General features: G+C 47.7%; 1 protein-coding gene across 1 annotated transcript in view; it reads right to left on the reverse strand.

Annotated features, from left to right (window-relative positions):
• Positions 1–4,169: 4,169 nt before the first annotated feature.
• Positions 4,170–19,431, reverse strand: part of ATP13A1 (ATPase 13A1) — a 39,402-nt gene continuing 24,140 nt past the window's right edge. Inside the window, exons 18-26 of the mRNA XM_018573086.1 lie at positions 17,867–18,066; positions 16,416–16,512; positions 15,912–16,087; positions 14,248–14,362; positions 11,618–11,814; positions 10,285–10,427; positions 9,526–9,637; positions 6,205–6,348; positions 4,170–4,538 (exon numbers count right to left, since the gene is read on the reverse strand). Of these exons, the coding sequence (XP_018428588.1) occupies positions 4,428–4,538; positions 6,205–6,348; positions 9,526–9,637; positions 10,285–10,427; positions 11,618–11,814; positions 14,248–14,362; positions 15,912–16,087; positions 16,416–16,512; positions 17,867–18,066 (1,295 nt within the window). The 3' untranslated portion in view covers positions 4,170–4,427. The remainder of the gene's footprint in view (positions 4,539–6,204; positions 6,349–9,525; positions 9,638–10,284; positions 10,428–11,617; positions 11,815–14,247; positions 14,363–15,911; positions 16,088–16,415; positions 16,513–17,866; positions 18,067–19,431) is intronic.

Below are 19,431 nucleotides of genomic sequence, written 5' to 3' on the forward strand. Positions count from 1 at the left end.
GATTGATGAAGATCTACTAATGTGAACGATGACAAAGGAAGGTTGCAGGTAAGAAACAAGGAGGAGGTGTCAGGGAGACAAACTCCTATCCAAGTGTTAAAAAATGTACCTCCATTCTGGAAAGTAGAGGCGCAGCTTTATGCATAGGAGGGCTTGTCTGAGGATTTGGCAGATTGAGTGCCAGGACTTGCAAGTGGATGGGGAGTCAAGCTTGGAGGGTCTCGACAAGGAGGCCAAGGGAGTGGAGAAATGAAAGGGATGATCCATATCAATTAGAAGAGAAGACTTTGCACCTTGTTCCTTAGGCTTTCGCTGCTGAGGAAGATGGGTGCTCTTGCCACCAGTAGCATCCTTGATGATGCCGGCAAAAGCTAGTCCAATGCGACAAAGAAAAGGGGAGAGGAAATATCAAGAGGACTCAGAGGACAGAATAGACTTCAAAAGCAAGAGGACTTCAGGCTGGAGCCATGTGCACCGTGTAAGTAGGCACTCTGAGCAGCTAGTAGAGTGTGAGCTGGGGACATCCGGTGTGTGCCGAACTACTTCCTACTATCATACCTCTCCCCCCACCCCCCAATCACGTGGCAAGAAGGAAATATATTAGGTTCGGGGTAAGAGGCAAGACAGCTGATAGATGCCAGGCTGTGACCTGTTGCTGTGGCTTAGCACTTCAGTAGGAAGAAATAGAAGATCAAAAGGTCCACGTAGCTCTTTGCAGGCAGGAGCAGCATTGGGGAGATGCCTCCATGTTGTATGGCGTAAAGTGCGCCGGTGCAACACTCCACGCAGCAGATGACATCAGCAGTCACGCAGGGTGATCCCTTCCAGAATAACAATGGCAGGAGGGATCAGAGGGGTGCCCAGTGACCTAGGTACATGAGGTAGCTCCTGAAGCTAGGCCTGACCAGCCTACTCACAGGGCAAGTCTTCAGAGACAGGGCAAGCGCTGAGGCAATGCCGGCAGCCTCAACCTGGAACGCGCTCTGCAGCTTTCACCACGACGCAGTCTGAAACATGCCCCACACATAAGCCATTGCTGGAAGGTCAATTCCAGGCTACCCCTGCAACGTCTGGTCAAGCAAGGGCCAGACCTGGTACTCCAAAAGCCAGGCTGGGAATGACCACGCTAGATAGTTGAAATCAGAGCAACACCTCCAGCAGCAATGCAGAGAAGATTCTTGCTTGAAGAAAAATAAATAGGTGACAGCTGCGTCAAGAAAAGATGTCCATCCTCCTAGGTCACTAGCAGAAAAACAGAGGAATGCTGGTAGTGGGAGGGGTTATCATAGGCTGGCCTACAGTTTTCTGTTTGCCAGTGTCCAATGCTCCTGTGGGTGGCAGTGTAACCCAAAGGTTAATAACATGCTATGTTCAATGGAAAACACTTTTCTCACTTTCAATACATACTGTGACACAGGGAGGCTGGCATGTATGTATAAAGTTATGCTTTTAGTGTAACATTCTATTTGTTTGTATGTATGTATGTATGCATGTATGCATGTATGTAGCATGTTTACACTGAAGGGACTCAATGTTCGAGTTTAGAAATGCAACAATTTCACACGCACTACTGCTAATATTCAATGTATCAACAGAGCTGCTACCCTTCTACACCACCTTCATTTTATTAAGACAGAAAGCTCATAAGACAGAGCCACCTGCGGGTGAAATCTGGTACTGCATCTTTTATACTGTTGTCACAGGACGGCACTGAGAGCAGGAAGGGCCATTTGTAACATAACGCAGTGCATTGCAATGCAAGTTTTTGTGCACTGAAGCAAGTTGCATTAGGACTGCTTCACACGGCTGTACATGGCCATGACAGATCAGTGTATTTCTGTGGTGGGTATGAGCAGCTAGTTCGGATTAGCTGCAGCCGCTGAACCTGCACAAATCAATGACAGGCCGATAGGCTTGCAGCTGCCCACATGCATTCACATGAATGAATATATGCAAACACAGCGTCTGCCACGGATTCATACCGGCCTCCTGGCTGCAGCACAAACACCTGGCAGTACCCGTCACAGAAATATGCTCATCTGGGTGGTGTACTGCCAGGAATGGACGTGCGAAAAAGGCCTTAGGCAGACTACACATTTTAAATGGACACTGCAGTAACATGCATTACAAAGCACCTTATGGCATGCATGATGGTGTGAATGAGCCCTTAAAGGAGAACTGAGGTGAGGAGTGAAAATCACTCACCTCATAGTTCTAGCCGACCTGTGACAATGAGACTGTCACAGGTCGGCTCAGTAGATCAGGAAGTGAGCGAACACATACCGATCGCTCACTTCTCGATCATGTCCCTGCAGAGAGCGGTGACCGTCACTCACGGCTCCTCGCAGGGATTCCCCCCCTCTCCGATCCTCCAGTGCTGACTGGTGGAACGGATGGGGGAGGGTACAGCTGGCTCTGCCTCTAGATAGGCAGAGCCAGCTGTCACTCACACAGCTGGGTGGATCCAGACAGTAATGTCGGGATCCGTCCTGGAAGCGGCGTCTCAGTATATAGAGGACCAGGTGGAGGCCTTCCAAGTCTGCAACGTAGATGCCCGATGCCGAAAAGGCCAAGAAGCACAGTCGGCTCTAGTGGAATGAACCTTTACCAGGAAAGACCGAGTCCTACCCTTGACAGAGTAGGCATGCACCATCTGATCCACCTAGACATAGTACAATGAGACGCAGCGAGCCCCCCGTGAGGTCCTTCAGGAAGGACAAAGAAAGATAGACTTGGACAACCCCCGACCACATCCAAACAATGGAGAGCCTCCTCATTAGGATGCTTCAAAGCTGGAGAGAAGGCAGGTAGCACAATGGCCTCATTAGGATGGAAAGAGGAGACCTGCAAAAAAAACCCAACTGATTTACTGGAGGGGTGGGGGCGGGATATACGAGGGTCCTCACAACTCTGGTCATTGTCCAATCACCTGGAGATACCTGTATATATTACCCCAGTCATCTCTGAATTGCCTGTGTCCTGCATTGCACCATCAAGAAAACCTATTGGTTTGCTTGGTATCCTAAAACTGGTATGAGGACACAAGTCAGTATATGGCGGCTTTCATGACACAGCTCCTATGAGGTGCGTCATTTTCACTCATCCTCATAGTTCTAGCCGACCTGTGACAATGAAACTGTCACAGGTCGGCTCAGTAGATCGGGAAGTGAGAGAACACATACTGTCGCTCGCTCACTTCTCGATCCTGTGCCGGCAGACAGCTGTGACTGTTACTCACGGCTCCCTGCAGGGATTCCCCCACTCTCTGATCCTCCAGTCCTGACTGGCAGAACGGACGGGGGAGGGCACAGCTGGCTCTGCCTCTAGATAGGCAGAGCCAGCTGTCAATCACGCAGCAGGGTGGATCTCGACAATAATGTCGCTATCCGTCCTGGCTGCGGCGGTCTCAGTATATAGAGAGCTGTAGCTCCCTATATACTGAGCTTTGGGTGACGGGAGGGCGCTAGTTTGTGTCCTCCCATGACCCTTAGGAGAACTATGGGGGGAAAACACTGACCCCGTAGTTCTCCTTTAACAGGCCACCTAAGTTTGATATTGGAGATGTGTCTCTAAGTGATGAAGCAGATAGAAAGCTTTCATCACAAGCACGTTCGCTGGACACGAAACACGGAGAACTGAAGATGCAACAAACACACACAATTTGAGATGTCGAGTGTAAACATGATTTAAGAACACTGGCCAATGTTGAGCGCACATTGTACAAATGTATTTGTCCCTTCACATGTAACTCCTATAGGCAGCTGTGATCACTTACCACCATTGATACACAATGTATCTGTCCCTTTATCTCATCTCCCTGGGAGGTTTCTGGAAAAAGAAGTATTCCTGTCAATGTTTACACACAGCCCGACACCGAGGCACGCTTATCTTTCACAGGTTTATAAAACCTCCAAAATTAAATTCCACGTTTCATTTAAAAAAAAAAAAAAGAGCCTATAAAAAAACATTCCTTTTCCAGCTGAAGGATCCTCAACCGCTTTGACACCATGAATGGAGGGATTGGCACTATGCGTGTCTCATATCAGTCTACACCACCACCGAATACAATACAAGGGGATGGAATGAGCTCTGGGTATGGAGATAGAAAAGCTTAGCAGCAAATTGCTGGAGGGAAAATGATTTGATTAGGGATCCAAAAAGAGAAAAAATGATTTAAAACTCCTTAATGCTGTTTATTTAACAAATTGCGCTTTCCAAAAGCGAATTCTAGTAGAAAAAACAAATGGGATCAGTTTGTTGCGTCCCACACATTAAGTTTCAAGTGTTGAGTGGATCGTTCTTCGTATATCCACGCGTCCCAATTTCCGTGATCCTTTCTGAGTCAGAAGGTGCCTTTGGGATAAAAGACCGCACGCTGACCGTTGGATAGATTGCCATTGTAGACGGTTGTTAGTCTTTGTTTGATTTCAAGAAGGCACTTTGAGACTACAGCCCCCGAGCAAGTATTGGAGGATCCGGTCTACCGCCCAGGCCGAGAAGAAATCCAACAACAGAACTTTGGCGATGACCAGCTTGAACTGGAAAGGAAAAGAAGAAACGAAACTCTGTAAACCATTGGAATCCGCTGGAGGCAATGGGAATACACTGCGGTCATTTCAAGCGCAAGCTGAAATAAAGGACAATGGTCAAGAGTAGGGATGCACCGATGCCGGTATTTTGGTACCGATAATTTTTTTTGGTACTCGCCGATACCAATTACCGAGTAACGGAACTTCCATTCAGGAAGCCAGGTGGCGTTTAATGACTCGCCACCCGGCTTCCCGATTAACAAGAAAGTCCCCTCTCACCTCGGCGTGTCCAGCCTGTCACCCCCGGGGCCTCTCTAGTCAGAACGTGGCCTTCCTCTGGTACCCAGCCGGAGCCGTCTGGCCAATTAGGAAGCCGGGCGTCGTGTAATGACACGACACTCTGCTTTCTGACGGCCGGCTCCATGCACCCTCGACATGAGATGATGAGGGAATATGAAGCCAGCTAACCGGGCCAATCAGAATGCCGGGCGCTGCGCCATTACACGCTGCCCGGCTTCCTGATTGGCCGGGAATCGGCTCCATGCTCTCTCGTCACTTGTGATTCCCAGCCAATCAGGAAGCCGGGCAACGTGTAATGACGCACTGCCCGGGTTCCTGATACAGGAAGTACTCGTGCTAGGCATCGGAGCATTTGGGCGAGTACGAGTACTCGCCCAAATAATTGGTATCGGCAACGATATCGATACTAGTATTGGTATCGGTGCATCCCTAGTCAAGAGACATGGAGGCCGCCACTGCTGATTACCATGAAAGTGCATGCTGAAGGGCCATCATTCTTAAAACCTTTATGTGCATTATATGGCTAATGAATGTTATTTTGGCCATGCTTCTATTACATTTATTCACTTTAAAGATGTGTTTCTGGGTTTTTTCTGCGTCCATTTAAGAGAGATTTCCCATCGCTTCCTGTCCCTGTGACGACCACACTCTACATTTCTTTTATGGGGCCAGTGGGCATCACACCATTGCTTCTAAAGGAAGGGGGCTACAAAAACAGTGCACAAGCAACTACCAAAAACACCAGCCTTGGGTTGAATGGAATTGGGCTCTTCCATATTCTGGTGTCTTGAAATGGAGTTTGTTATGCCGACATACAAATAATCCTTGTACAAAAGAATGGCACACAAGTCTTCTACTGTATTGGCATGGAGACCATTTAAAATAGGGATGCACTGTTACCGATAGTATCGGTGCCGCTGCAGAGTATTTGGGCAAGTACTTGTAGTCAGCCAAATGCGCCGATGCCTAGCCCGGTACTTGAGCTTCCGGTATCAGGAAGCCGGGCAGCGAGTCATTACACACTGCCCGGCTTCCTGAGTGGCCGGGAAGCAGTTTCCATGCTCCTTCGTCAGTTGTGACGAGGGAGCCGGCCAATGAGGAAGCCGGGCAGCGTGTCATTACACCCCCCCAGGCTTTCTGATTAGCCATTGGAAAGATGAGGGAGCATGGAGAAGGCTTCCTGGCTAATAAGGAAGCCAGGTGGAGAGTCATTACATGCCGCCTGGCTTCCGTAACAGGACTTCCGGTACCAGTATTTGGTATCGGCGAGTACCGGAAAAAAATATCAGTACTCGATACCAAAAAATGGTATCGGTGCATCCCTAATTTAGAACATGTGTTTTCATGCAAAGTTAATTTAAGGTTTGATAGTTACCTCCACCGGAATGTCCACCAGTCCAAACTGCTCATTAAACTCCGGAGATGTACCAGACAGAAGACCCAAGATGGCCATGCCTGATATCACTATACTCCACAGCAGTGGTTTGTTTTCTCGTAAGCTCTCCATGAATGGATGCCCCTAGAGGTAAAAAACAAACACAGAATCCACAATTTTGTTAAAATCTTTAAAGAAATCAGAACAATGTACATAGAGAAGGTAACAGAACACACATCCAAGGTTTACAAGTCAGAATACAAGATTACTCTCCATGGTAATAGGAAATAAGAAGAACATGGCTCAAAGTGGCTTGTTTTAACCCGAGCGTGGCATCCCATTGCTGTAGTTCAGGAGATATTGACACAAAAAGAGTGTCTTGTGTACCACTGAGGTGTCTTGTTCATAATAAAACCATTAGTACAATCAGTGAGTTGTGATTTTTTTTTTTAAAAGGGCGGGAGTGGTACAGGTAAATGGGGTTGGGATGAACGATATGTATATGGGGGAGAGGCTATAATAGAGATCAAATCTCTAGGGGTCAGGATGGAAGGGCTTGGATGGAGGGGGAAGACCAGGGCCGGCCTTAGGTCTTTAGGCGCCCTGTGCGAGAAAGCTTTACAGCGCCCCTCAGTGACCACACCCCTCAGTGGCCACACCCTTTAGTGACCACACCCCTAGTAACCACACCCATTCATTACCCATATTTTTGGTAAAATATAAAAAGCGGGGTCACGTCGGGAAAATAGACACCAAACATGTCATGCTTTAAAATTGCGCGCACCCGCGAAATCGAAAAAAACTACCATGCCCAAAATTGACCATAGGTGACGCTTTAAAAGCTTTTACCGCTCATCAGTTTAGTGTTATCAGTGATTGATAGCCCTACAATTATTGCTCTCATTCCGACGGCGATATGTAACTTGTGCGGCGTAATGGGCGAAATCGTCGTTTTCACACGTATGAGCACCCGACGCCTGTTTGCATGCGTGTATGTATGGGGGGGACCTTTAAAAAATGTTTTATTCTTTTTTATTTGTAACTTTAACTGAGGAAGATCGTTGTATATAGATGTCACCAGCACTCCAAATACAACAGAATACGTCAAAGTTTTAGTGAATCTTAATTTTATTTTCGAAGTCACTCAAAGTGGAATCAAGCGCTTTCGGGGCCGCACAGGGTCCCCATCACCAGGCTTAAAGGGAACTTTTTTAACTTGTTCACTTTAAGCCTGATGAAGGGGACCCTGTGCGGCCCCGAAAGCGCTTGAAGAATGATGAAAAATGAAGATTCACTAAAACTTTGACGTATTCTGTCGTATTTGGAGTGCTGGTGACATCTATATACAACGATTTTACTTGATACGGCGCCATCCGTAGTCATTGCGAGCACCCATATTTCCACATGGAAAGTTCGGTAAGGTGTGCTACAGGTCCTTGGACATTTAGACTGAGGAAGATAGCGCATTTAGAGTGAAAGTAAGGCATGGAGTAGGAGGGGGATGGGGAACAAGGAGGAAGCGAGGGGGGTGGATACATGAGAAGCCTTGGGATAGGTTGTGAAGTGGGCAATACACAGTGTTATATGAAGTAATGTGTGAAGGACAATGGGTGAATGTCAAATAAATACAGACTTGTTACCAAAGAGCTAAAAGTCAAAGAGAAAAACATGAGTATAGCACACAACATATGTACTATCCTTGAACTCCTAGTATCAAGCATAAGCCGACCATAGACGTGCAGATATATCCCCAACAACACAAGGGAAGATGGCTGCTCATCCATGAAAGTGCCGTGACCTGCACAGTAAAGGTTTTTCCAAGTGGATACATTTTATTACTATTATAATCCAATTCATGTCCTCGCATCACATCCGGCTATGAAACCAGGAGAGGGAAAGAGCCCGACAATAATAAAGCGCAAGACCGAGAGATTATTTTGGAATCCCATAGTGTCACTTGATGATTATCTACAAAGTGACACTTGATGGGTCCTACAGATTAAAGCCTTCGTCTCATGAGCTATAAAGGATTACTTGCTGGTCTCCAACTCATTTTCTCTCCTTTAGAAAAGAAATGCTAGACAATTCATAAAAGCCCATCTTTTTCTGTGCCATTCGTGCTTTTGAGCTCCACTCCTTCATGAAGCTGGATTTTTGGGTGCTCAAGCTGAGCCCAACTGCTACCACCCTCCTCTGTTGACAGCATGTACAGCTCTGTGTTCCAATAGCATGCACGGTTGGCTGCATTTTCCTTCCCTCTGCTGTGATTGCTCCTGAACTTAGTACGGTTTGTGTGTGCCGACATGACTGTGCTAGGGCAAGCCACCGGAGCTGGAGAAACTTGCCATCAAACACCAGCAATTACATATTCGTTTTCTTCTGAGCGGTGTGGTCAAACAGCAGTGGGGAGGGGGGGGGGACTGGTGAGCTGTCATCCATGCCAGCTCAGCATTGATCATAACAGGACAAGGTGCTACATTGCACGGACAGGAAGGAGACAGCATCTTTCTGGTGGGACTTCTTTAAATGAATTGAAACACTGGTGGAGCTCCTCTGTGCAGAGTACTCCATGCACAATCCTGCACCCTCCTTACAGGTGACTGCAGAATAGGGGTTCTGCTATTTAGTTGGTGTTGTCCAATGTTTGCAATTTCTATACGAGAGCTCTTACAGCGCTACTCATTACCTCCGCGGGAGCAAGGAAGGAGGTTGTCAGCTGCATGTTGATGTAAGAGCAATGGGTCTTCCTTGTTACCATTAGAGATGAGGAAAAAACAATATATTAAAAAGAGAACTATGGGGCAAGTGTTCTTCCCCATAGTTCTCTTAAGGGTCAAGGGAGCACATATACTAGCCTCCTCCCGAGACCCAAAGCTCAGTATATAGCGAGCCACAGCTTGCTGTATACTTAGACCGCCGCAGCCAGGAATGTATCCCGACAATGCTGTCGAGATTCACCCAGCTGGCTCTGCCTAACTAGAGGCAAAGACAGCTGTGCCCGCCCCCTCCCCCGTCCGTTCCACCAGTCAGAGCAGGAGGATCGGAGCGGGGAGGGGGGAATCCCTGCGGGGACCAGTGACTTGACAGTCACAGCTCTCTGCAGGGACAGGATTGAGAAGTGAGCGAGCGACGGTATGCGTTCTCTCACTTCTCGATCTATTGAGGCGGCGTGTGACAGTTTCATTGTCACAGGTCGGCTAGAACTACGAGGAGTGATTTTGACTCGCCTCATAGTTCTCCTTTAAGCACAAAAGCCCCTTAATGATCTGAGCTGTAACCAGGCAGCCGTGTTTTCTGCAGAGCAAAATTCACCGGACTTACCTTATAATTGATGGCAAACGTGGCCATCTGCATAGCCATGGACATGATGTACACAGTGCTGTTCACCAAACTGGGCTCAAACGCCTTATACAAGTCCACAAACTCCTCCTTCCTGGAAGATGAAGAACAGAAGGCGCACATTAGTATCAACATCGCAGCAGTTTTCAATATAACATTCAATAGATCCAGATTGGGACATTTTTCGGAGAAGATGATCCATAGACCGACTTGTACTGTTCTCCCCATTTACTATATTCTATCACCAAACTTGTGTAACAACGTCAGACAGAATCTACAAAATCTGTAAAGCATTAAATATGGTAACAGCAAGCATATAAAAATGTTAAATAGGAAGTGAAGGTGGAAGCTGTGCCCTCCAAAAAAGAGAGGGGGCAATGGGCTAGTCACCAGTATTGCCTGTGGGCTCCCTGCAGCTGATCTTTTGCCATCATGCCTCATTCTGCACTGTGTCTCTGTATGGAGGCGGCCATCTCGTATTTTCAGGACAGGTCACCATTGAAAGCCTCACCTGGCTCCCAGTTTGGGAGTGGGGAGTTGGGCTGCTGCAACCCATTCTCACAAAATATACCATCCAATCACCCTTCTAGATTACTATAAAACAGGTTGGCAAACTCCGGCCCTCCAGCGGTGGAGCAACTACAAATCCCATAAGGCATTGCCAGACTGGCCGCCACAGGCATGACTCCTTGAGGCAGATAACGGGATGCCGACATGAAGGGATATCAAACAGCGTCTCACCTGGCTTCCGTTCTCTCCATGGCCCCCCTATATAAATAGATGAGGCTGCAGAAGTGGACGAGGAACTGTAGAATCACAGTCAGCATGGTGTACAGGTTGAAGATGTTGGGCAGAGGACGTTCCCTGGAGAGATATTTCAGAGGCTGGAACGAGAGGGGAACAAGAATTAAACCGGGTGAAGGTGATGGCATTTTCTGCACCCGCCACTGATTAGGATAGCCTCTGACAGCACCGTGTCTTCTCCATGTCTGGTACAGCTGCCCCCAACTCCTATTTACAAAGCACTTGACATGTTTAAGTACAAGTTCACGATTGTCATCAGTGGCGTCACAAGGGGGGTGCGGGGGTTGCGGCCTGCACCCGGGTGACACCAAAATGGCAGTCATTTTGGTGTCACTACCTCTAAAAAGTCAAGCACTTGGTCATGGACCGAGAGCCCGACAGTGTCAGGAGAGAGGAGGGGACCTGGCGGCATACCTCATCGCGTGAACGTCCCCTCCTCTCTCTGCCGGCGTCCATCACAGAGATGGCCGCCGGCAGGTGTCAATCAGTGGCCGCGCACCCTCAATGACGACACGGCGAGGTGTCACCCCATCTAGAGACCGCGTGACACCCGGCCTCGGAACGCCCCCGATTGTCATTAAACTCCCCCACTGACCCAACCTAGCCTAATCTGACCATTCACCCCCAACTGTGCATAATTATCTAATGTCAGGCTGCACACTAATGTCCTAAACACCTAATTGGAACTTACCTACACTGCAAGAGTAACACCCCCATCCAAGTCTATGGAACGTTATTGTAAAGGCGGGCAATACATTCTTACCACCTGGTCTGTAGACAACGCCAGAGGCCACAGCTATCTGGGGATATAGGCATCTGGGGAGGGGAGATCATGAGCTTGACCTGGTTATAGTGTATCTAAGCCCAAAAACTTAATATATATTACAGGTTGTCCAGTCCGTAGATGAGGTAGCTGCATCAGTTTTCCCTATTTCAAGGTTTTCCCCTTATCTATAACTCGGCATTCATTTTTTATCACAATAAATTCAGGTAAATCAGAAATATTTAATGCATATATTTTTTGTTTTCACCACGTGCAGTCAGTAGGTGGGGCTCTAGGCAGCTCTTTATGCTTTTTGAGTCATTTTACTGCTATGCTGTGAACAGCCGTGTGTAATTTGACCAGGTGCCCTTGAGTGAGGTCTAGAGACAGCGCACACATGACTGAAAGAGAGGTGGGACAAGCCTCCATCTTTAGGAGAAGAGACAGAAAGTGTGCAGGCACTGTTGAACTGAACATATTGATAAAGAAGCACATGGCCAGACGCACCTTGGAGCGGGAAATGAAGAGGAAGCAGCCGGCCAATAGGAGCCCCTGTAGTGTCGCTTGAAAGTCGCTGAACTTCACCCCCTCCAGATACAGGACGCTCTGTCCGTAGGCCAAGATCAGAGCGTTCAGCGCCAGGATTTTGAACATCTGTAGCGTTGTTACCAGAGTGCAGCGACCTTGCTTGATAACATGGCAGACTAGACACGAGGGGGGGGAAACAATATATCATCATTCTCCATCTTCACTTGTTATTAATCCCTCATTTTGTTTTAGCGATTCCTGCTGCTGATGTGAACACCTCCATTGTCTGCCGCTTCTTCATGTTTTCAAGCTCGGCTTTCCCCAGTTGCAGCCAGCACCCAGATTGCTTTCTGGTTTTAGGGTGGCTCCTTCACCTTGCGGGGTCTCATGAAGCACCACCAGAGCCACCCTTTCCATGTGTGCGCTCCCAGGGAGGACTACAGACCGACATGAAGACACTGCCTGCTCAGATTTGAACATGCCAGTCCAAGAAGACGTCAGACAGAAGACACACCTCCGCCCCTTGGGAGCCGCTGAGTGATTGACATTGGTTCCTGAGGCACTGACCCCATCACTACCTCCCTAGGAGGAGCAGAAGCGTGCCTTGTGTGTGTAGTCCAGGCTGCCCATGTGCAGGCAGCACCCTTACATCGGCCAAATTTTATGAATGGGAACTAGCACTAAGAATGCTGGGGCAGGTAGTCACCAGCAGTTTAATCCATTGACAGGTAATGGTGGTACGAGAGCACGCTTCCACACCCAGAAGTTCAGGGAAACAGCACACAGGAAGCCGGAGGATGTCCACAGACAAAATGCAAGCGATTGTGAACTCTGCTGGGAGGAATCGTTTCCTGTCCTGTGCTACAGAAATCTATAGCGATGTGCTCCTGTTAAATGAAGCTTTAGTGCTACACCAATTATATCTTAAAAGTCTCAGTGGTTCAGGTACTTTTACCTATAGTCACCCGTCCCCTCCCGACAGGGAGGACCCCTGCGGCCTGTCCTCTCCCGACAGAGTCCCTGTACAGCAAAGCCCAGACTAAGGAGGGAGAAGCAGCAGAAGGAGCCAATCAGCTGGATGCATCTGTGCTTTCTGTGAATTTGAGGATGTTTTGCTCCACTGTGCCTTGACGCTGGGTTCACACCGTAGCGTATTGGAAACTAGCGTTCGCCGCGCGTTTCTTACCGTGCGGTTTTAACGCGATTTGCGGTAAAAGAAACGCGCGGCAAACGCGAGTTTCCGAGGGGGTATCCCGATGGATACAGCGGGATACGCGCGTTAATACGCCCCCCAAAGAAGCTCATGTACTTCTTTGGGCGTATGGCGTTTTACCGAGCGATCGTACGCACGGTAAAACGCGCAGGTGAGAACCATGCCCATATGCAAACATGGGTTTTCACCTGTTGCGCGTTTTACCGCGCGGTAAAACGCTCAGGTGTGAACCGGGCCTTAAAGCTTATTTTCTAGAGTATGTCATTACTTGGCGCTGTATAGTCTGGTCACAGGTGCATTTTATATTACTAAAGCTTTTCTTATCAGGATCACATTGGTACAGGTTAGTGTAGCACATGACAAGTAACAATTCCTTACAATAAAGTCCAGATACGCTGACATTTTTGTCTGGTTAAAGCCGCATCCTTCGGCCTCCTGCGTGTCACTTCTCCAAAGTTAAGGTTGGGCAGCGTGCACTCATACCATTTCTAGTCACATTCTCATCAAGACTACATGTCCCATCATTCATAGTGCCAGCGCACACGTGTGCCCCATGATTAAAAAAAAAAAAATGTCTGATGTGAGGACGCCGCCTGCAAATGGCACACATAGCCAGCCTGAGAGGACAACACAAGACACCCCTCTGCTCCTCCTCCGAGGGAAGTCTTTGACTCCTCAATAGCCATTGTCAATACCTTCCCTTGGCGGTGGGACAGAGGTGTCTTCTGTTTGAGAATCTCTTGGACTGGCCGTGCATATCATAGTTACATAGTATTTGAGGTTGAATAAAGACATACGTCCATCAAGTCCAACCCATATAGGTCCACGCATCATCTCATTCTTAGGGATACTGGTATACCTGGATATTCCGGTCCCTCAGGAAATCGTCCAAAAGTTTCTTGAACAATTCCACACTCTTAGCTGAGATCACCGCCGGTGGCAGTGAGTTCCAGACCTTAACCGCTCTTACTGTGAAGAACCACCTTCGCCCCTTGTGCTGGAATTTTTTTTCCCACCAACTTTAGGTGGTGGCCTCTAGTCTTTGTAATGGAGTTAATCTTAGAGTTTGTTGCCAATGTTGCTGTCACCATTGAACATCTTATCCATGTAGGCAGCGTTCCTACTCCAGCTTGTAGGCTTTTCCCGGGAACATGTACATAGGGGTGGCTCCCCAGGCCTCTGCATGCCAAGTAGCCACCCTGTAACCGGAACGCAGAGGCCAGCGATCAGAGGACTGGGTGAAACTGGCAGAAAGGCAACATCTCTAACATGGAGAGGCGGCACAGAAAGGGTTACTCTCAGCAGCTGAAAGTGTGAAGAATAAATGGGTTTAATATCACTTTATGCAGGTAGGTGCAGCACCGGCCACATGAAAGCCCGCAGGTTTATTACTCACTGCACTGGATGGAGGACAGCTTTGACGTGAATGGAGCAGCGATGCTTGCATCTCCCAGCTTGACGACCTGCACCTGATCCTCCTCCAACTCCTTTAAGACTTGACTGATCCTCTCCTGGAAGAAACCAAAGTGAAAAATGTTAACAGTTGTGGTCAACTTAAAAAAGAAAAGAAGCAAAAGTTCTAAAAGAAAAAATTATTATATAAGAACACAATGTGGCTTAAACTAAATCCATGACAAAGCTGGACCATTCAAATACAACAACATTGCAAAGAAATGTATAAACACGTCACAATGAAGCAAAGTGGCCAAGATAGAAGCAAATAAAGTTATTTACAGATTTCAACGTCTGTAGAAGCTTCGACCAATCCCTCCCACTGACTGAGCCTTCCATCAAATGAAATGACCAATAGGTAAGCTCAGAAGGTGGGAGGGGGTGTGGTCAGGACATATCACATTTATGAATAAACTCTGCAGCCTGCATCTCCTGCTTTCATCGACAGATCTGCATTTCTTTATACACAGAAAAAATTACTTTGCTCAGTATTAGTCCTCCGGGTCCATGACCAAGTCATTCAATAGGGCAGATAATCCCAGACGTAAGAGATAATGTTCTGTAGAACTTAAAGGAAACATGCATGGAGACATCTTTGAAGGAGATCTAGTCACAGCACACAGTTTGCCTTTACATCTGTACTAGACATGCACTGATACTAGTCGCCCAAATGCTCCGATGCCTAGCCCGATACTTGAGCTTCCGGTATCAGGAAGCCGGGGGGGTGTAATGACGAGGGAGCATGGCGACGGACAATCAGGAAGCCGGGCAGCGTGTCATTACACGTTCCCCCCCAGCTTTGATTGGCCAGAAAGCCCACTTCATGCTACCTTGTCATCTGGTGACGAGGGAGCATGGAGACAGCTTTCCAGCTAATCATGAAGCCAGGTGGCGAGTCATTAACGCCGCCTAGCTTCCTTAATGTGACTTCTGGTATCGGTGAGTACCGGAAAAAAATATATATCGGTACTCATACTCGATACCCCAAAAACGGTATCGGTGCATCCCTAATCAGTAATATACGATCAATACTGGATGTAAAACATCCCTCTACATGATCTAACGGCGGTCATCTTTGGGCCGTTGCTTCTCCTACTTCCTGTGATCTGTTCATACATTTGCAGCTTCATGTGAGCCAAGCATGCCCTCTGAAGACTACAAATTCCAGGGTACACTATGGGCAGCAAGCACCGACAAGGTCACATAAGGAACATTTCCTCTAACAGCTGTGCTACCTGAACCCCCTCCTCTTCAACACCACTGTGTAAAAGGTGGGACCTTACAGCTGACAGCACGCCGGGATACACAGACGCATAGAACTTCAAGACGCAATGTTGTAGTTCCTGTGGTGCGCTCTCTGAATGGGTGACACAGCTGTACATATTCACAAGGCCTGGCATTTCTGTGTCACCGCATTCAAGGACATTGGTCCTTTAGGATTGTTCTGAAGGTATTGCCAGCTACTTGCAGTGCATTCTATTAACAACTGGGGAAGAACTGATGGGAATTCAATGACTCCTTGTATGAATGATTTGTATTTTTTGACCATAGATACACTGTAATAAAGGAACTAGACTGTAAAATCCCATATTTGGGCTCTCAACTCACCCTTTGTAGGGCATGCTGCTCCTCTCGCTGGGACATGATCCTGTTTTTAGCTGCTCGGGATGTGGGCTTGATTGAGTTGCTGGGGTGCGAGGGCAGCGGTCTGCCATCACCAACCACTTCCCGTTTCTTCTTCTTCTCCGGCAAACGCTCCGGTGCGTTGGCAAGCAAAGCCACCCCTAAAAAAAAGAAAAAAAAATGAGCATGGTACCTTTACTATGACAAATTAACCAGAGATAGAACAATGTCATAGGAAATGATGGAGCGTGGCACTTACCGGCCTGGGTTCAAGGATCAGTCTACTTATAAAGCTATTTTATAGCAGAAAGGTTCCCTGATGCTCAGGAGAAACAACTTGTCTTCTCCTTCCTTACAGAGGATCAATGTCCCAACCATAACGGGCCCACTGCTAAACTCTTTCAGTTTTATATGGATTAGAATGCCTTCTAGACCCCATACCCAATGATCGGCTATGACTGTTGTAGTATCACAAAGGCCTTTACTTACCCACATTCGCATGTTTTAAAGCACCCACGTCATTGGTCCCATCTCCACACATCAATGTGGTGTAGCCCAGCTCCTTCAGACTGGTAATCACAAACTCCTGCACACAAAACACAACCAATCAGAAAGGGCAAAAAAAAAAAGATTCAACAGAAATAACTTCAGACTGTCACTGCCAGTGTGTGCTCCGCATTTGTTAGACATTTCACCATTTGAATGGAAATATGAATGTTCCATTTGTTGGAGATGCAACAGCATACGGATTTTGTTGCTGCCTGTAATTATGTCTTTTGAGCACCAGATGGCGCTGTAGTGCAAGTCTAGTCAATGGCAGTTTTCTATATGCATGCTTATATATCTGCGATACACAGGAAGTTCTATCTATACATTTCCTTCTCTATGATCTGTTTCCTGCATGATGCTGAATACACAGATGTAATCATCTTCCTATAAGCAAGTAAAATTTTATTCAGCATTCCGCAAGATCTCAGTGCTTAATCTAAACACGTAACCAACGCCATTTAATTGCCATGTGTGAGAAAGGCAAGCCCAGTGTAAGCTTCAATGCAGACCAGCTCCCCGCCCCCATGCGACAGCCCCCAGCTCCCCATGCGACAGCTTCATTCCCTCCATGTGACAGCTCCGACCATCTCCCCAACACCCATGTGACAGCTCCGACCATCTCCCCAACACCCATGTGACAGCTCCGACCATCTCCCCACCCCCATCTGACAGCTCCGTTTCCCCACCCCCATCTGACAGCTCCGTTTCCCCACCCCCATCTGACAGCTCCGTTTCCCCACCCCCATCTGACAGCTCCGTTTCCCCACCCCCATCTGACAGCTCCGTTTCCCCACCCCCATCTGACAGCTCCGTTTCCCCACCCCCATCTGACAGCTCCGTTTCCCCACCCCCATCTGACAGCTCCGTTTCCCCACCCCCATCTGACAGCTCCGTTTCCCCACCCCCATCTGACAGCTCCGTTTCCCCACCCCCATCTGACAGCTCCATGTCCCCTCACCCCACCATATGACCGCTCCATCTTCCTGCTCCCATATCACAGCACTAAACCAAGTACCAAATGTTTTCCAATGAAACAGTAGTATTTCTATTGCTCCCAGCATCTAAACAGGGCCCGGAGGTAACACAGAAAAGGTGATTATATGCGGCTGGAGGACTGGGCTTAAAGCAAACCCGCTACTTTGCCCTGTATTGGTTTATTTCACCACTGGAGCCCCCAAGACATGTAACATGTGATATAACAGAACAATCCAATACTGAAATACCCATAGCGGGTGAATCTAGCTTTGAACCAACACAAGGCGGAAGTCAAATCTGATCCGCAGTGTCCATGAAGAAGTTGTATAAATAAAAAAGGAGAATAGGAGCTGAAAGTAATAAAATGTCCTTCACCTATTCCAAAAGTGAATGAAAAGTTCTCTCTTTTTTCTTACCTTCTGCTTTGGGGACACCCGGGCAAACACCTGAGTGTGCGGAATGAGTGCGTTCAGCAGATCCCCTCTGGAGGCCTGTAGGTAGGACAGACCCTCTCCGGTTAGGCAAAGGTAGTACTTCTCAGTGAATGACTTCACAGACTCCGGGAAGGCCAGCAATGACACCGTGCCATCGATAGACTTCCACAACCAGCCGGCATCTGAAGACAAAGGAGAAATATATTAAATAAAACATATATCGTGTGCACAAGATTTAGGACTTTAACTGGACTTGTTCTCTAAGGTTACCATCTCAATACCGACATGTTACACCCCCTTCCTGTCCCGGCCATTTTATAGTTTTCCGTGCTGTGATACTTTGACAATTACTCCGTCATGCAACACTGCTTTCCTTTCCTTGGATTAACCATTGCAATTTTATATTTTACTATATAAAAGGAGGAAATAAAAGACCAAAAATTTGAGAGTGCTTACACTTACCGCTCATTTCTAATAGATATTTTCTAGGGCTGCACTGATAGCAATACTGGTATCGGTGCCGATATCGAGTAATTGGGGCGAGTACTCGTCCAAATACTCAGATACAGTGCCGTGAGGGAGCATGGAGCCGGCCTCCTGACCAATCAGGAAGCGGGGTGGCGGGTCATGACCTGCCTCCCGATTGACTAGGGAGCCGGCTTCACTTGTTGCTAGGCAGCCCTGGCTTCCTGATTAGGAAGCCGGGTTGCATTCCATGACCTGTCTCCTGGCTCCCTGATTGGCAAAGCCAGCTTCAGTTATTGCTAGGCAATCTGGCTTCCTAACCAATCAGGGAGCCAGGCAGCATGCCATGACCCTCATTGGTTAGGAAGCCAGGCTGCCTTGCAGTGTCGCGAGGGAACATGAAGTCGGGTGTTCCTTCGATAGAACACTAGCATCCCAGGCAATCAGGAAGCCGGGTGGCGGCTTCCCGATAATCCGGACCCATGGTACCTCGGGATGCCGGTATCTGTATTCGGTATCGGTCAGTACCGAAAAAATAAATATTGGTACTCGTAAAAAAAACAAACGGTATTGGTGCATCCCTAATATTGTCATTACTAATAGATAAATTAGTTTCCTGGCACAAAACTATAGATTGGCGGTGTATTAAAGAAGAACTCTGGCCTGAAATCTTATTAACCCTTGCAGAGAAGCCACACACAAAAAAAAAAAAGGAGAATAGTCACCTAAACCTCCAAGCCGGCCGGCTCTTAGACCGATCCCTAGAGCATCCCCCCCCCTCTTTGCAGCGATCTAGGAATCCTCAAGTCATCACATCCAGCACAATGTATTGTATTGGACGTGATGGGCATTGATTCCTAGACTGCTGACAAACACACCCCCACGCCTGGGGTGGCCGTGTGTTTGGTGGTGGCTCCACTTCACTGTGGGCACTTATCGGTAAATGTAAAACAGATACCAACAATTTGTGAATATCGGCCCCAATTATCGGTCAGAGATTGGCTCAAGCTCTGCAAATCAAAACTGCAAGGCTCAAATAGAGCTCAGGAGGTACCAGAGAAGAATTTTTTTTTTTGTCCCCG

Source organism: Nanorana parkeri, unplaced genomic scaffold, assembly GCF_000935625.1.
Source record: "Nanorana parkeri isolate BGI_ZX_2015 unplaced genomic scaffold, ASM93562v1 scaffold2229, whole genome shotgun sequence".
Lineage (NCBI taxonomy): Eukaryota > Metazoa > Chordata > Amphibia > Anura > Dicroglossidae > Nanorana > Nanorana parkeri.